At 44.4% G+C, this 18,623-nt stretch overlaps 1 protein-coding gene across 1 annotated transcript; it reads left to right on the forward strand.

Moving 5' to 3' along the window:
* The first annotated feature begins 7,422 nt into the window (after nt 1-7,422).
* LOC101486341 (deoxynucleotidyltransferase terminal-interacting protein 1) lies at nt 7,423-13,927 on the forward strand. The gene is made up of 13 exons (XM_004558951.4): nt 7,423-7,733; nt 8,157-8,227; nt 9,388-9,484; nt 9,570-9,668; nt 9,787-9,846; nt 9,914-9,970; nt 10,044-10,099; nt 10,179-10,221; nt 10,422-10,480; nt 10,616-10,676; nt 10,849-10,920; nt 11,491-11,546; nt 13,674-13,927. Exons 1-13 carry the CDS (start codon nt 7,650-7,652, stop codon nt 13,780-13,782), a joined length of 924 nt encoding a protein of 307 aa, XP_004559008.1. The 5' UTR covers nt 7,423-7,649; the 3' UTR covers nt 13,783-13,927.
* The last annotated feature ends 4,696 nt before the right edge of the window (nt 13,928-18,623 follow it).

The following is an 18,623-nucleotide window of genomic DNA, read 5'->3' on the forward strand; positions in this document are numbered from 1 at the left end:
CCAGTGCTGTTCCTCTTTCTGCTACAGTCACATGACCTCACACAGTCACACCAGTGTAAATGTTTGTCATCTACAGTAAGACCATCTGCAAGTATCATTTGTCGTTTCTGTGTGATGACAGTTTAAACAAACTTCACGTTAGTCAGTTTTCAGTGTTACACTCTCACCTGTGACGTCACCCTGGAGTCTGCCTGCCGGGGTCCATCCCCATGAACAGAACAGAATAAAATAGCGGGTTTTCTCTGAGAACACGGTTGGTGCACACAGTAATGACATTCTGATGCATTTATTCTTCGTCAGACTGCACAGCAAAACAAACTGCAGTAATCGTCTGAGTCACAGCTGAGATGCTTTCCTATCCTAGCCTCCTATCTTCCTATACCTGCTGACAGCACACCTGTCCACGTTTATGATTTGTCCTAAGCTCCGCCTCCTTTGAGTGAATGCGCTGAATGACCAGAAATCCTGAAATTCATAGCGCAAGGCCCAGGACCCGAGGAACAGGTGAGGATAAGCTGATGACCCACCTTCTCTAGAGAAGCTTCTGACTGAAAACGCTGCTGAGGCTGCTCGGCATCAATCCCGCGGACCTGACATCATGTGTAGCACCTGTTCTGTACCGGTTCACAGCCGTTACACACTTTTACAGCTCGTGCACTTGCATTAAAGCGGTGTTCAGTGATATGACGACATCTAATTTTAGAATTTGTATAATTTTTAACATTTCGTATAATTTTAGTATTTATGTTTTATAGTAGTTTTACATAATATGTTTGGTGCCTGTCAGTATTTATCTCCTTTTTACATTGTGCTCAGTATGAAGTTAGTGAGTCACGTGCTGACAGCGATCAGGTTTGTACCTTTCATTGTGTGCCTTACGGCATTCACACTATTGTGTTCCTGTTTCTCTTTAAACTTTATTATTCTACCTTATTCTAGTTGCTCCGTTTCTTTGCTGCGTAACTACTCCCTCAGTTTTCATCCGGTTTTCACCATTCAAAATTTTAACTGTTCTGCTGATTCTGCTAATGCCAGATATATCTTTTGGTGCTCATAGCTTTTATACCTTTTGAAATATTAAGCTTTTTATGCCATTTTTTGGCCCATTTTGATCAATGGGACCTCTCAGCTCTTCAGCAAAAATGTCAGCTCCTTCACTTTCAGCAGAGAGTTCAGCTTTTTCCACCTCTTTTCAATACAAGCCTCTTCTGCTCCGGTTTGGCTCAGTGAGATGAGTAGCCGCCTTAAGACCAGGGGGCGCAGGTTCGAATCCTACCTGTGTCTGATGCCCCACATCTCCTCTTGCACTTACTCTGCAGGTTTAAGCAAAGAAATAAGCTTCTACACCGCTTTTCAGCAGATAGTTCTGCTTCTGCTTTTTTCAGAGTCCACTACACGGCATTCACACTGCATTCAACTTTTTCTATTTTTTTTTTTTAAACAGGCACACCTGTTCAGGGCTGAATGTCGCCACTGATTTCTATAACTGATTCGATTCAGTCAGTCACAAGTATTCTAATTCTGATCATTTATCAGTACATATTTTTATATCTGTGTATAAAACAAAGCTGACACTGTGCTTCAACAGAGGTGTGAGCGTCACAGCAGAGGCCTTTGTGTCAAAGTAATTGAGGATAAAACAAAAAGCAGGAAGCAGAAACCTGGCCTGACTTCTTATAGATAACCTTACAAATACAAATAACCTTTTTTTTTTATAATTGAAGTCTTTATTTGTTTTTAACATTTCACAACACAAAAACAAACACAACAAACAACAACAGAAAAAAATATATATATATATATAAAAAATATAATAATAATAATTAAAAAAAACAAAAAAAAAAAACAAATCAGTTAACTCAAATCTTTAAGTCATTCCCTTACTGAGTGCCTACACAAACAAACAGTGCAGCAAGCGTACAACATGACTAAAGATAATTGCCCTGACCAAATAAGTTCCAACCATCTCAGCCAAAAACACGTCCCCACGATTTGTCAAAACCCTCCCTATCATCATTAATCCTAGCCAAGAGTTTTTCATACGACACCATTTTCAGCATAGTTTCTATTCTGGAGGAGATGGTTCCTTCCATACACTGAGAATAACTCGAGCCGCTGCGATCACCCCCACCTTTATAACCACAAAGTCATATTTTGAAACCCCAGGTAATACTGACCGATCCCCTAATAAGCACAGTCTTGGTGACAGGGGTATCATCAAACCAATCCACCTTCCTATTTTGTCCAATACTTTTTGCCAAAAGGGATAAACTTTCCCACATTCCCAAATAGCATGTATAAATGTCCCTGGATCTGAACTACATTTCCAGCATACATTACTGGGACTAATTCCCATTCTATAAAGTTTGGATGGAGTGAAGTACCACCTGTGTATTAATTTATACTGAGTAAATTTACCCCTGGCCTCTCTTATATATTTATCAGAGAATGACAAAATTCTGCGCCAGTCTTCTTTAGAAATTGCACAACCCAGATCCCTCTGCCATATAACCCTCAAGTTTTCACATATCTCTTTTTTTGGATTGTTAAACAGTTTGTAGAAAACCGCCGCCCTATGTGCTGTACTGGACAATTCTAAAAACTCCACCACCATATTCGAGCTTTGAGCAAATTTTCCTTTGGTAACACAATCCCTTATTTGTAAATATTTCCAAAAATTATTTTCTCTTATCAAACCGTATTTTCGGGTTATTTCAGCAAATGACATAAACACTCCCCCTGAGTAAAGATCACTTATCCTGCGTATGCCTTTGACGAGCCATTCCTTCCAGAACACAGTTTTCCGCCCAATCCTTACAGCAATATTGTTCCATAGCGAGGCATAAGGTTGTCTTAGATGAGATGCTCCACACAACTTGTGCACCTCCACCCAGACAGCTTTGGAATACCCGAGCACTGGGTTATCATGAGAGTCTTGTCCATTAGTTGCCGCGCCCTGCGAGAGAACATCCAAAGGTGTGAAGGGGCTCGCTAGTTCCTGTTCGATCTTCATCCAGCTCAGCTCAGAGCCCGATCCTGTCCAGTATTTGGCCAGTCTTGACAATTCAAAAGCTAAATTATACAACTTCACATTTGGGAGGGCCATTCCCCCAATGTCTTTATAGGCCCACATTTTCTTTATATTCACTCTCGGCTTCTTGTTATTCCACAAAAAATCTTTGATTAACTTCTCAATTTGACCAAATATGTGCAAAGGAATTCGTACAGGTAACATCATGGAAACATAATTGAACTGTGGGACCACCATCATTTTAATCACATTAATTTTACCCCATAGTGTAAGATTCAATTTACCCCATTTATCCAGATTTGTTTTTATCTTTAGGAGGAGAGGTTCCACATTTGAAAGCATAATATCCTCCAAGTCGGGTTTTAATAATATTCCTAAATACTTCATACCTGAAGGTGAGTACTTAAAATTGAATGGAGTAACGCATCCAGAATGACATGATGCTGACAATGGCATGCCCTCTGACTTGTCCCAGTTTATCTTATAACCTGACAACCCTGAAAATGACTCAACACACGTGAGTAGCGCTGGTAGAGACTGCATGGGATCCGTCAATACTGCTAAGATGTCATCAGCATATAGAAACAACTTGTGTTCCATACCCCCTGCATGAACACCTCTGACACCCCTGTTTGCTCGAATAGCCAAGGCCAGCGGTTCCAGAAATATTGTAAAAAGCAACGGGGACAAAGGGCACCCCTGTCGGGTCCCGCGAGTAAGATGAAAAAACCCTGACACCAATCCATTTGTCAAAACCGCTGCCCTTGGACTTGCATATACAGTTTTGACCCAATTACAAAACCCAGGCCCAAACCCGAACCTTGCGAGGGTCGTCATAAGGAAGCCCCATTCCACCCGATCAAAGGCCTTCTCAGCATCTAGCGAGAAGGCCGCAACCGGGGTTAGGTTAGATTCGCTTCTGTGCATGAGATGAAGAAGTCTTCTAATGTTATCACCTGAGGACCTATTTTTAATAAAGCCAACCTGGTCACCATTAATGATATCTGGTAATATTTGATCCAGGCGGGAGGCCAAAACCTTTGTCAAAATTTTGCAATTAATGCCCAAAAGGCTTACAGGCCGGTAATTTGCTGGGTCCGACAGATCCCTATCCTTTTTAGGAATAAGGGAGATCAGTGCTTCATTAAACGTACTCGGCAAGGAACCTATCTCCAATGCCTCAAGGTAAACTTTATGCAGGACTGGGGCTAAAATATCGATATATTTCTTATAATACTCAATCGGGAAGCCATCCAAGCCTGGCGATTTCCCATTCTTCATTAATAAGATCGCAGCCCTGACCTCTTCTTCCGTTATAGGCTCATCCAGTCTCGTTTTCTGTTCCCCAGAGAGAGTAGGTAATTGTAGACCTGAAAAAAATGTCTCCACCTCCTCTTCATCAAGCGCACCAGCAGACGTATACAAATCCTGATAAAATAATTGGAAAACTGAGTTTATTTCCTTCGATGAGGTTATCACTTGGCCGTCCTTCTTAATCATAGATATATTATTCAAATTATCTTGCTGCTTCAGTTGTCTTGCCAATAGTCTTCCACTCTTTTCGCCACCTTCATAAAATTTTGTTTTGAGCCTAAATAAGGCATATTCCGCCTTTTTGTTATAAATGTCATTCAACTGGCATTTTAATTTACATATAGTCTGATATTTATAATTTGAATATTGACTCGCTAAGTCCTTCTCCAACTCCCGTATTTCTTTATCCAAGGTTTCTACCCGTTCTAGATCACTTTTCTTAACTTTTGATGCGTATGTAATCATCTTTCCTCTTATATATGCTTTAGATGCTTCCCAAACTGTGGCTACTTTGTCTGTGGAACCCATATTGATTTCGAAAAATTTTTTGAGATCCTTTGTTAACTCCTCACTAAAACTCTTGTTCTGCAACAACATCGTGTTAAGCCTCCAGCGGCCCCTCTTCGTTCTATCCGTGTTCAAGTCAATTTGCAACTCTACTGTGGCATGATCACTAATAGCAATGGCACCAATCTCACAGTCTACGACTGACTCGACCAGAGACTTTGATATTAAGGCGAAATCTATCCTCGAATATGTTTTATGACAGTTGGAGTAAAACGTGTATTCCCTTGAACTGGGATTAACTAACCTCCAAATGTCCGTTAAGCAAAGATCCTCTGTCAGTAAATGAACAGCCTCTCTGTCCCTGGGTGTAGACGTACCCCTGGGATTACTCTTATCAATTATCCCATCCATCACCTGGTTGAAATCCCCAGCCAATATCACCTGCCCCACATGATCCCCTATTATCTTATTCATTTTGTGAAAAAAAACTGGCTCTTCCTTATTAGGTGCATAAAAATTGCACAAAACTGTTCGAACCCCATTAATTAAGGCCTCCAAGCATATAATGCGTCCTTCGTCATCATTATACTTCTTCAGCAACACGAAGCTTAATTTCTTATTAACAAGGATCAATACACCATTTCGTTTACTCGAATATGAACTATGAAAAACGGAGCCCACCCAGTCTCGTTTAAATTTTTTCGCCTCTTCTTCCCCCGCAATGTGGGATTCCTGAATAAACACTATATCTGCATTTTTAGATTTTAAGTATGTTAGAACCTTCCTCCTCTTGATTGGGTCCCCACATCCGTTTATGTTCCACGATATTATTTTAGTATACCTGTTCATCGCTTTCTAACAGAAATGGGGTAAGGCACACCTATGCATAGGCACTCAATATTACAAAACCCATCTGGTCTTATCAAACTAGCCGTCATTAAAAAACAACAAAAAAACAAACAAACCTGAACAAAACCAACACCCTTCTTTGCATAGCAACTCTGAACAACGTTGCTAAGCGCCCCCTCCCTCCCCTCCTACCCAAGCCTAACTAACTTTAGCTTGAGACCCCAAACTGCTCGTGGTCCGTGAGACACGCTAATCATCCGACAGCAGCACCACCGCCGCAGCCCCATTGTGCCCATTGTTTGTTTGTTACTTTATTTTAAAATCCACATACACTACTCCGATCTGTTACATCATGTCCCGCATTCCTCTAAGTCGACTCCTGCAGAAATTTCTCAGCCTCTTTTCCGTCTTTGAATGCTTTCTTTTGTCCGTTCCACGTGAAAACGAGCGTTGCAGGATACATCAGCCTATGCTTCACTTGTAGCTCCCGAAGACGCCTCTTCACCGGATTGAATGCCTTCCTCTTCTCCGCCAGCTCCTTTGTAACATCTTCAAAAAAGGAAAGCTTGGAGCCTTGCCAATCGACTCCACGCCTCTCTCTGGCCACCCGAAGCACTTTCTCCCTAGCAGATGAACGTAGAAAGCGGACATGTATCACCCTGGGAGGCTCGTTAGGTTCCGGCATTGGTACCGGGGAACGGTGGGCACGTTCAATTTCAAATTCACTTCCAGAAAGCTCAAATGCTTTGGCCAGTATTTCCATCACATATTTGTCCACGTTCCCGGGTGTCTCCACACCTTGTTTGAGTCCAATGATCCGTACATTATTCCTCCTGCTACGGTTTTCAAGGTCCTCCACTCGCGACCACAACGCGTCCATCCTCTTCTGGAATTTGTCCACTTTTGCCTCGGTAAGCACGCTGGCATCTTCCATGTCTGATATACGTTGTTCCGCCTCCCCTAACCTCACTTTTATATCTTCCACCGAATCTTTCAATTCTTTAGTGGCCTCTTTAATAGTGGTGACATCTTTTGCTACGACCTGAAGAGTAGCGTTCATCTTCTTAATTTCTTCAAAAATGTCTTTTTTGCTCTCGCTCCCTATACCGTCCTCAACTACTGGACAGGCGGCCTCAGATGCAGATGCACTTTCGGGTGGTTCCGGAGCGAGGCTAATGCTAGCTTGCTTCTTCCTCGTGGTAGCTCCCTTAAAAAAGTTTGCTTTGTTGTTACCTGCCATTTTCCAAAGACGGTAATCCTTGAAAAGCTTCAAAGTCCACAAAGGGCGTCCAATTTACGACTACAGCTGGAGTGTATGTTTCCAGATTCAGAACATTAATCAACAGGCTTTAGGAGCGCCTCTAGTGTGCGGCCATCTTCTTCGGCGGTCCCACGTGACTCCCAAATACAAATAACCTTAAAAATATTCTGCCATAGATCAAAAACTGAAGAAAACCATGAATCAACATGTGAACATTACCTGATGCTGCTGAAGGGAAGCAGAGCACACTGAGAGACAGAGCTGTGCAGGAAGTTTGATTTTGTCTTGGAGGAAAGTCAGAGAAAACGTGTGACGATGTTTATCCGATATGACATTAGTCAAACTCAAATCGATTTGAATGGGGAAATCGATTTTTTAAACCCACCTCTACACCTGTCTGCACAGGTGACCTCCTTACGATCACAAATCCTCCGGAAGTCAGTGCTTTTATTGTGAAGCGGTGACAGGAAGTGCGGTTGTATTCGGTTTTGCCGGAAGTGGAAGAAGCAGCAGCGAAGTTTCCGCGAAACAGACAATAAACAGGCAAAGTGGTAGCCACGTATCGATTATTGTTTGCTGAGTATCAGTTGATCGTCGGTCAGCTCGGGGCAGTAACCGTAAACACCTTTACGGCCGCTGATTGCCGTTAGCGCGGTCTTTGGCCCGGTTGGACCCGGATCGGAACAGATGGGGGCGCACCGCAGTGACGGAGGCCGGGACTGGCTGCAGCAGGACGGGCCGGAGCAGCCGGACCACCCGGAGCAGAGCCCGGTGAGGCCGCGAGCCACCGCACAAACATCTGTTACACGACACCGTGAATATTTTTTTCATGACAGCTGGTGACGTCACAGTCACGGAATAAACCTAAACACGGTGGTCCGGGTAACTCCAGGAAATAGACGGAGCCCCGGCCCCCGCTTTTTGGTGTGTTTTTGTCAGAGTTGGCTCTCAGGTGGTTTGAGTCACGTGTCTGTTGTCAGGATAAGCCAAACACCTGCTCAGTTGAAAGTAATCCATTACTCTATAGGCAGAAATCTTTTACTATGTGTTAATGTTTGTCGGGAAACACAGGTGCGCTTCACCTGAACACCTGTACACTCTGTTTTCTAAATAACTTTGGGTTGAAAATGTCCTGGTGTGCTCTTACCTGTTCACACGTCATACAGTTACACTCATCTGTGTGTGTGTGTGTAGAAGCCGTGGAACTTGATGATCAAACACAGACAGATCCAAAGACGAGGACGGCGCTCTCACATGATGGTCAGGTAAGTGGACCGTTGGATCTGATTGGCTCGTACTTTCTGTGATGGTTGTGGCTCTGTACTATGACGAGAGTGCAGCATCCAGGATATGTTTCTGTTGGCTGGATCCACGTACCCTGAGTTTGGCGATCAGGATTGGAGGTCACACGAAGCTGGTTATCACCGCCCTAAGTTCACAGAGGGTTTCTCCTGCACGTTCACATGAAAGAGGCGGGTTTTTTGTGATTGTGACCAATCGCAAACTGGCATTTCATGTCTCACATCACTGTTCCTCCACAGAAAACGATCCCCATGAGCGCCATATCAGTAAAATGCAAATGAGACAGTTGTTCAGTCTTTTGTCGCACACAGTAAAAATCTTGCTTCTAGTTAATAGTTTTGTCACTGAGCGCGCTCACACTGCTGTCTGTTTGTAAGGTGGCGGCTGCACATTAAAGCTTCCTGTCCCACAGCCCGATGGAGGAAACAATGCAACGCAGGGTTTGTGCTTCATTCGGTTGGTTTATTAAAGTACGGCCTCTCGTGAATAACAGAACGAGTGGAAACGTCCCGCGCTCCTGACAGCGGTAGTTTTTGCTGCTGTGTATGGCGTAATACAAATCTGACCTGGGGTCAGCTGGTGCAGTACAGGTGTGCTGTTTCAGGATCACATATTAATGCTCGAAGACCAAAACTGTTAACTGCCAACAGAAAACAATCAAGAACTGAAGCTGAGGTGATTTATCATTGGTTACTGATGGTCGTCAGGGAAACACAAAGACATTGTTGTTAAAATCCTTAGACCCCTCCCACTGTCACCGCAGCCGTCCGAGGCATCTTCCAAAGGATGCTGACACTATTTTCTGGAGCGCTCGTTGATCAGTAGGAAGTGATGTCGTACTTGTTGATCTCTGATCCGGATCTTAACCTGCTCTGGAGCAGGTGAGGTTCACAGTGTTAGTTACCATGGTGATGAAAACCAGGGGTAACCACCTGGATAAGCCAGGCTTCGTAGCGCAGACCTCTGAGCTCACAGGACGGGAAACGTAAACGCGGCCATTCAGTTTGTTTTTAAAAAACTTTATCAACAACACTCAGACGACAGGAGTCCAGGTGTGTCAGGGTTTCACCTTGAGCAGGACGTAGAGACAGACCTGCTCATCTGTCCTCACCTGTCTGTGCAGCTACACGGACCCTCAGGTGTCCATGGACCTGCTGCGTGCCGTGCTCCAGCCCAGCTTCAACCAAGACATCATGGCCGTGTTCAGTAAATATCAGAAGGTTAGCAGTCGCACTAAAAGGGGAGGGGGTGGAGTTATTTGGTTTGACCTGTGCAGGGGTTCGAGCAAGTGTGTTTGTGTTGCAGTTCTTCGAGAAGGCAGCAGAGAATGTGAAGGAGAACGTTGGAGACGACATTCAGACCGATCACCTGATCAAGGAGGCGTGCAGGAACGTCCTCGAACACGTGAGGCATTCTGATGCTCATGAGACCACCTGAACTCACCTGACAGGTGTACCTGTGAAGCCGGATTAGCTGTGTTGAGTGTAAAGCCTGATCTGTTTCCCTATGATTTCATCTCCAGGCCAAGCAGCTGTTTCCGGAGGCTGAGGTGAAGAGGGCGGTACCAGAGGCAATGATGAAGGTAGGTGTAGGAGCAGGCAGCTTACCTGGGAAGGTAGTCCCGTGCCTCACCTGTTTGTTTCCCGCAGAGGCAACGAGTTGCTGATGACGACTGCAGCCAGAGAGGAAGCCCGCTGCACAAGAAGGTAACCACCCCCCCAACACACACACACTCACACACGAGTGCGATCACTGACTCTGATCACTTCCTGTCCTTAGAGAAAGATGCGTCCAGGTCCCGTGGCCTCATCTGATCGACCTCTGACCTTCTCTGTGTGAGTATCTAATAGGTGACATCATCGTCAGTGCACAGGTAGATGAACACACCTGACCGATGTCCATCTGTGTCCTCAGGGTGAAGCCCAAGTCTGAGCCCATCAAGAAGGAGGGGCCCAAGGTGAGTGGTTACTTGAACTGACAGGTGAACTCAACTGAAATAAATGTCTTCATCATCATCATCATCATCAGACCCAATAACACGGTGGCAGTGACCCAGTGTGACCCGATGGGGGCGCTGTGCTCTACAGCGTTGCCTTCATGTTGGGGGTGTAAAGTCGCCGCTGTGATGATGTCACAGTGACGCTGTCTGTGTTTCAGTGGGATCCGTCCAGACTCAGCGACAGCAGCACGTTCGTGCTCGGGTCAAGAGCCAACAAGTGAGTCCGCAGCAGCAACGCCAACAGGAAACGGCGTTCACACAACACTTAAACGTTTAAATCACACGTAAACCTCCACATAACAGCGATACGACGTTAAAATAACAAACATCTTATGTTGTGATGTCACTGCAGGGCGCTCGGAATGGGTGGGACCAGAGGACGAATCTACATCAAACACGCCGACCTGTTCAAGGTAAAATGCTGCATGACGTAACAGGAATCTGACATCTGCATCCATCTTTGGTATACAGTCTGTGGTCTGAAGGCCATGCTGAGTCTGCCTCACCTGTGTGTGTGTGTGTGTGTGTGTGTGTGTGTGTGTGTGTGTGTGTGTGTGTGTGTGTGTGTGTGTGTGTGTGTGTCAGTACGCAGCTGATGCCAAGGATAAACAGTGGCTGGCAGAGAGACACCACATGAGGGCGACAGGAGGAAAGATGGTGAGAAACTATGAAACGCGTCGACTGTGGCTCGCAAATCTCTAAAGTTAGAAATATCCTGTCTCAGAGTGACGCTGAAAAACTAGTTCATGCATTTATTACTTCCAGGCTGGACGACTCATTATTATCAGGAAGTCCTAAAAACTCCCTGAAAAGCCTTCAGCTGATCCAAAATGCTGCAGCAAGAGTCCTGACAGGGACTAGAAAGAGAGAGCAGATTTCTCCTGTTTTGGCTTCCTGTTAAATCCAGAATTCAAAATCCTGCTCCTCACATACAAGGTCTTAAATAATCAGGCCCCATCTTATCTTAATGACCTTGTAGTACCATATCACCCTATTAGAGCACTTCGCTCTCGCTCTGCAGGCCTACTTGTTGTTCCTAGAGTATTTAAAAGTAGAATGGGAGGCAGAGCCTTCAGTTTTCAGGCACCTCTTCTGTGGAACCAGCTTCCAGTTTGGATTCAGGAGACAGACACTATCTCTACTTTTAAGATTAGGCTTCAAACTTTCCTTTTTGCTAAAGCATATAGTTAGGGTTATATGCTAACCCACTTCCTGTGTCTTGCTCAGGCCTACCTGCTGATAGAGGAGGACATCCAGGATCTGTCCCGCAGCGATGAGTACCGGTAAGTGCGTCGCCTCCTGCTCTCAAGAACTTTGCTCAATGGTGAAGTAAAGATGTGAAGGAGACCTGATGACGACTTTCAGCCCTTTCCGGCTTGTTCTGTCACGGCCCCGTTTTGGGGTTTTCTATTAGGTGGTAGTAGTTGGTACCAGGGGCTTTTTTTTTCTTATTTTAAGTACGTGCGATGAGAAAATGTGACATCAACAGACTGCATGTCACTGATTGGCTAGTTGGTGCCATCACTTGAAGAGTCAGGGGGGCATGTCCTTCACACAAATCAAAAACACCGTATTTAAAACCCGGCAACGAGGGAAACGTTGCACAAACCAACACGAGACTCCTGATTTCTGCAGGTCAGGGACAGGTGTGTCAGGGTCTGGTTGCCTTGGTAAGTCTTTAATTGGTAGATGCTTTAGTTGCTCACTTGAAAGTTCAGTTAGGGCTGGATCAGGTGACCCTGAATCCTCCCTTAGTTATGCTGCGATAGTGTTTCTTCTTCACTCACTATGTGTTAACAGACCTCTCTGCACTGAATCATACTTGTTATTAATCTTCCACATAGAGCAGGGCGATATGGCCAAAAATATTTATCACGATATACGTTTGAAAATTTGCGATAACGATATAACTGACACGAGACAAAATACTTTACAACTCCTCAACTTTATTAGTGCAAAACAACATCAATGTATTTCCACTTCAACAACCAGCTGTTTTTTATCTGCATTAAAGTTATATAAACATTTAACAGTGCAAATGCAAATTCCTCGCTGACAGTTTAACCAAAAGGCATTTCAGTGGAAACTGGCCGACACATGGCCTGTAAATGGTAAATGGCCTGTATTTATATAGCGCTTTACACATCCAGTCATCCACCCATTCATGATGGCAGCTACATTGTAGCCACAGCCGCCCTGGGGCGCACTGACAGAGGCGAGGCTGCCGGACACTGGCGCCACCGGGCCCTCTGACCACCACCAGTAGGCAACGGGTGAAGTGTCAGACTGTCAGAGCCGGGGCTCGAACCGGCAACCTTCCGATTACAAGGCGAACTCCCAACTCTTGAGCCACGATCGCCCATCGCACATCCTCAGCATAACCATGTATAACATCCACAACACTTTAAAAGAGGTTATACACACACAGTACGGTAACATTATGCTGAAGCACAGCACGTATCACTCCGCGAGGCCCCGCCTACGATAGCCGTAACACTCCGACAATCCATCAAGCGGTGCGACTTCGTAGCTCAGCAAAGTCGTACTGAAACATCTGACAGATTTTCGAGCGCCGTGCACATAAAATCGTCTCGAGGTCAGTAAACACAACCAGAGTTCATACATAAGGCACACGGGATTATAAGGGGCTCTGTCGACTTTCAGAAAATCAAAGGATTGATTTTAAGTGCGCCGTATTTTCCAAACAACACGGTAATAACGACGGCCCGCTAGCATGCTCTACCAAAAATAGTGCTTTGTTGTGTATCTGAGAGTTGAAAGCTAAACCAGTTCCACACCAGTGAAGCTGCAGCGTTTTTACAAACCAGTTCAGGTTCATCGTTTCATTCAACGATCCACTTTCGCCCTTCTTATTCTCCGTCGCCGCCATGATTTTTCCACCATGTGCGTATGAAAACAAAGGCACTGCGCATGCGCGTTTTACCCATATTCTATCGCCATGTTTCATTTTCTTATTGTTGCCTAACATCATACTGTGAACAGTATGATATGGCCCCGCCCTACTGCCACAGCGTGTCTTTATCCTGTCTTCCTTCTCTCACCCCAACCAATCACAGCAGATGGCCCCGCCCCTCCCTTAGCCTGGTTCTGCCAGAGGTTTCTTCCTGTTAAAAGGGAGTTTTTCCTTCCCTCTGTCACCAAAACACTCGCTCATTGGGGGGTCAACTGATTATTGGGGCTATCTCTGTGTTATTGTAGGGTCTACCTTATGATATAAAACAGCTTAATGGCGACTGTTGTTGTTATTTGGCACTCACACCACTCTGACTGATATCAGCTGATACATATTGATCAGAGGCGCCACGCTGATTTCAAACAGACACGATCATTCAGTAACAAATCTGACCTGTGTGTGTGTGTGTCTGCGTGTGTCTGCGTGGTGCATTCAGGGACTGTCCGGACGTCAGGATGGACGAGCTGAAGCCGTTCTCGGTTCCTCAGTGGATGGTGGAGAAGATGCAGAGAGCCATGGAAGCTCAGAGAGATGCTGACCCCTGACCCTCATGCCCCTGGCACCCCCGTACATCTGTAGTAACCACAGATTAAATAAGAGATGGCCGTATCAGAGTGCAGGACGGCGATCATGTGACCAGTTGTTTTTATTTGTACTGTTTTTAAAAATTAAAAAATGTTTGTGAGTCTTTGAGGTGATCCGTCTGTTTAAGCGGTTTAAAAACAGTTTCAAGTAACAGGAAGTTCATCAGGTCTGAGCTCAGCCTGTGTGGCCTCATGCTGTACGGCATTCACACGACACACAGAAACATTTTCACCTTCTACAACAGGAATTTCACAGGTTCAGTCAAGAAAAAAAAGCTGGACAGTCAACGAGCTCCTTGCAGTTTAAAGAGTCGTGCTGACAGATGTTTCTCTGTCACAGCAGCTTTTCTTCATCACGTAGAATAACAGTTAAATATTTGGCAGTTTCACTGGTTAAGATCAAATGGTATGAAGATATGGAAAGAGTTGCTTTCCATATATTAATAATAATATAATAGTAATAATAACTTACTTAGTAATAATAACTTACCCCAGGACGCTTTATAGAGTCAGAAAGAACAACAACAGGAAAAAGGTGCAGGTTGAAGAGGTAGTTTTGAAGGACTCCAGTGATGGGCGGTGTGATGCTCGTATGGGAGAGACTTCCAGAGGGTGGGGTTCTGTCCTCAGAGGTGTAGCGGCTGGTGTGAGGGACAGAACGCACACCTGGCTGAGGCCGCAACATCTGAGACAGGTCCTGAGGGCGGGGCACTGAAAGAAGGGAGGCGTGACTTAACCAGGACCCAACGGAGATTTGTGAGGGTGGGGGTGATGTTTTTTTTCTAGGAACAAGTCCAGAAACTTGTGGCAGAGGTCAGGGGCAGGTAAAGTGAGAGAGGTGATGTTTAGGAGAGGTGAGAAGTAACTAAGTACAAATACTTTGTTACTGTTCCCGCCACCTGGATTACTGCAGTGAGTCCTGTTTGGGATTTACACCGAAGCCCTGGAGAGGCTCCAGTACGTCCAGAACTGCAACATGCACAAAGTACAAATACTTTGTTACTGCAGAGAAAAGACAAAGAGCTACGTTCACTCAGACATGGAGGAAGATAAGAAAGAAGGACAGGAGAGGAAGAAGAGAGCTTAGATTTAAAAGTAGGATGCTCATTTAAAGCTCACATGGAAGTCCTCATGTTTCTAAATCTGTACGTGACACATGATGTTTGTTCATAAAGCTGCTGCTAAACACACTGAGGCAGACTCACTGTGTTATCTGAAGGCTGCAGGTTAATCAATCAATCAATCTTTATTTATAAAGCACTTTTCATACAAGAAATGTAGCACAAAGTGCTTTACATAGTTAAAAGCAGCCCACCCCACCCTCCAACTCACTCCCCGCACTCTCATTAACATAAATGATGTGAATACACACATATCCCCCCCCCCCCACACACACACACGCGCACACTTAAAGAGTAAAAATTGGGCTGGGTTCGCATGAGCCAAGTGAGGAAACACTATAACAGGGAGCCGTCTGCACCGGGAGCCGGTCACAGACCGCAGCCTCCAGGCTGGGCACACAGCAGGAGGGAGGCCAAGGAGCCCCCCAGCCAGGCTGAGAGGACCCAGCAGCCACGGTCGATCACAGCCCCGGTGCAGAGAGCGCCCTGTCATCAGCTGTGCAGGATGAACGGGTGGGTTTGCTGCCCTGTGATGGGTTTAAAGAACAGTGTGTGACTGCTGCACAGCGGCTGTGGGTTCATGCTCACAGTTAGTGTAGCAGAGACTCATTCACTGAATTTCACCTTCATACCAACTTTATAGTAAAGACAGCATAAACAGCGTGCTGTCAGTGTGGAGGATGGACTCAGCCAGGACGGCTCAGGAAACATCTGGATGAATCCAGGTGTGCACATCCACAGAGAGCAGCAGGTCAGCTGATGACAGCCTGCACAGTAGACATGACTGTGAGTCGTTCCCCACACTGAGACATTGCAGCTGATGGTGATGTGACTGCACACTGTTCTGTTTAGAGGCAAAGTCACGCTCTACAATGGAGGCAACAGGAAATAGAGACGTTTTTATTTTCCTTCTGATTCAAGCTTAGTATAATTACAACTTAAAAAAGAGACTAACATTTGTATTCCATCTACTGATACACAGACTCAGCTGTGCACAGAAATAGAAACGAGCTAATTTCACTTTCTTACTTTGAGCACATTTTAGAGCTGGTACTTTAACTTTTACTGGGGTGTTTTTCACAGTAGTATCTGCATTTCTACTGTAGTACAGAGTGTGTGTAGTTTTGCCAGCTGTGATGATCAGTGAGGAGCAGAAGGAAGTTTGCAGACGATACTCTGATGTGGAGCGAGAGCAGGAAGCAGATGGAGGTATCCTCTGGAAGAAGAAAAGTCGGTAGGAAGAGAATACATAAGAATGAGCTGTCTGATTTATGGTACCCCCTCAGAGTGGGGTTTGTTTTTGTTTTTAACCTTTATTTATACATGCAGCCCCATTGAGAGTCATTGTCTGATTTAAAAGAGACCTGTTAACTTTCCCTGACCTCAGCTGCTTCCTGGAACAGGATCGTGGTCCTAGAAATGTTTTGGTGGAATGAAGGAAACCTTCATCACATGAAGCTGAAAGTATAAAGGGCCCCTCCCAGACGACTGTGGTGTTGGAGAGGGTGTAGTTGTGTACCCCATCAGTACTCTGATGGTTTCCCACAAACATAGAGAAGTCTGTGCATTATCAAACTAAAGATGAAACAGGCTGGAAGGACAAAAAACTCAGAGGTTTAAAGAATTCATTTCTAATATCTTCAGTTTAAACCAGAGGAAACATCTACGACCTCCTCCAGTGGTCTCAGGAAGCTCCCAGGAAACCCAGCTGAGTTTCTACTGATCACCTGAGGCCATCATTACCTGGTGTTTTTGGTTTTTTTACCCACACGTTGTTAGTCACTCCTCCCACCTGCTGCACAAAGTCACTGAGTGTAAACCGTCTGATTCCTGTAAATGGAGAGCCAACAAAACCAGACAAACAGCTGCAGGTAAAGCAGGAGCAACACCTGAAAGACCAGAAATTCAACGTCATTTTCGAGAAGTGAAAATGAAAGTGTGAGAGCTGCAGTCGAGTCCTGTTTGGACTTCCTGCTCTGACTGATGTTTACACATTTGGTACATCCAAAAGTACTTAAAACACTGTCACTTGACCCAGCGGTCTTAGCCAATGATAGGCCCGTCTCCAACCTTCTTTTGAACTCAAAACTCTTGACAGAGTTTGTTAAGGAATATATTCTAAAACACTTCTTCAGTAAAGACTCAGAGAAGAGAAACACACAGAACTTCTTGCTAGCAAGGGCGGCCTCCAGACTGAGACTCGCACTGAGGACTGCCCCGGTCTTTATTTATACTTCAGTGGGTGTATGTGTGTGTTCTGCTGATCAAAGGGTCATATAACATAAAAGCACAAAAGGAAACATCCTTGGTCAGGAAGAGGGTAGTCTCCCCCTCACCCTAGATAACATGGTGAGGAAGTCCAGCAGTTCATCTATATGTAAAGAAGGCACTTAAACTAAAACAGACATAGCTACGTTAAAACAATAAAACAAAGTACGACCTCTCTCATGCTCCCAGGACGTGGGGGTGAACACCCTAGAATGTCACAGGCCTCCTAGGATGAGACATTCTTTCAATATGCCACCAACTATATACTTCTACACACAAGTGATTACATGCAGTATTCTACCAAATGCAAACTTATATCACTGAAAGATTACTGACTACTAAGTACAATTTTCCATTGACAGAGTTGGTTGTAAAACAGCTAACTTACGAGGGGTCCAGGCAACGAGGCAGTGAGCTTTGAAGTATAGCTGAGAAAAACACACCAGCCTGCTAAAGATCAACAAAGAGCTTTGGCTGTCTGACCATAAACAGAAGTTCTTCTAAACGAGAATGGAAAAGAGAAGTCTCAAAATTATTTTCAAAGTCAATAAAAATCTGCTTTAGAAAAACAAATTAAAGACAAGGCAGGAAGCTATGTACTGGTTAAAGGGACCCTGGTAAATACATATATACTCCTGGGAGAGCAACAACACCTCACCAAGCAGCTATAGAGCTGGTTTACTTGATAACACATAAAATACACCCAAGAGCGGACTATTTTTTTCTGAACACTGGACAGAGGCAAAGATTTAAAGAATGCAAGACAGGAGGATGATGATGATCAATAATCGACTTTGCAATCATATCAGCTCTATGGCCATATGCTCCTGATACTCAGGTAAAGAAAGGGCTGAGCTGTTAACTGATCTCCACCCGGTGGTGAACTTGATCAAACTCTAAAAACTAATTCAGAGGCTTAGTAAATATCACTATAAATATAAGTTAGATGAGCCTGGTACAATCTATGAATATCCTTTTAGTAATTATTTGAGTTTGATAAGTTGAAATAATGTCTAAAAATGTTAACGTATGTGTTTGTGTTGAATTAAGGTATTTATTTACATTTATCTCAGACAATAAATTCAGTATGTGGTTCACAGAATACCTTCTTTGCATGTGCTTAATATTTTTGTTTAAAATTGAATCAAAACATTTGAGAAACAGGCATCTATACTCATCAGCATCTTGTACTAAAATCATTAATTATTAAAATCAATATTATGTATTGTCAGCAACTACAACTGAAAAGTGTAAGTAAAACACGATAACGTAGAGTAATTGAGTACCATGAGCCTTTTTCATTGTTTTGTTCATTTGGTTTTTAAATACTCTGAGCGTTTGTGTTTGCTCTCCTGGTTTGACATTCATCCTTCAAGTATGTGAGGCTTTGAGCTAAAAGGGGAGAGGCTCTTG

This window comes from Maylandia zebra, linkage group LG5, assembly GCF_041146795.1.
Source record: "Maylandia zebra isolate NMK-2024a linkage group LG5, Mzebra_GT3a, whole genome shotgun sequence".
Lineage (NCBI taxonomy): Eukaryota > Metazoa > Chordata > Actinopteri > Cichliformes > Cichlidae > Maylandia > Maylandia zebra.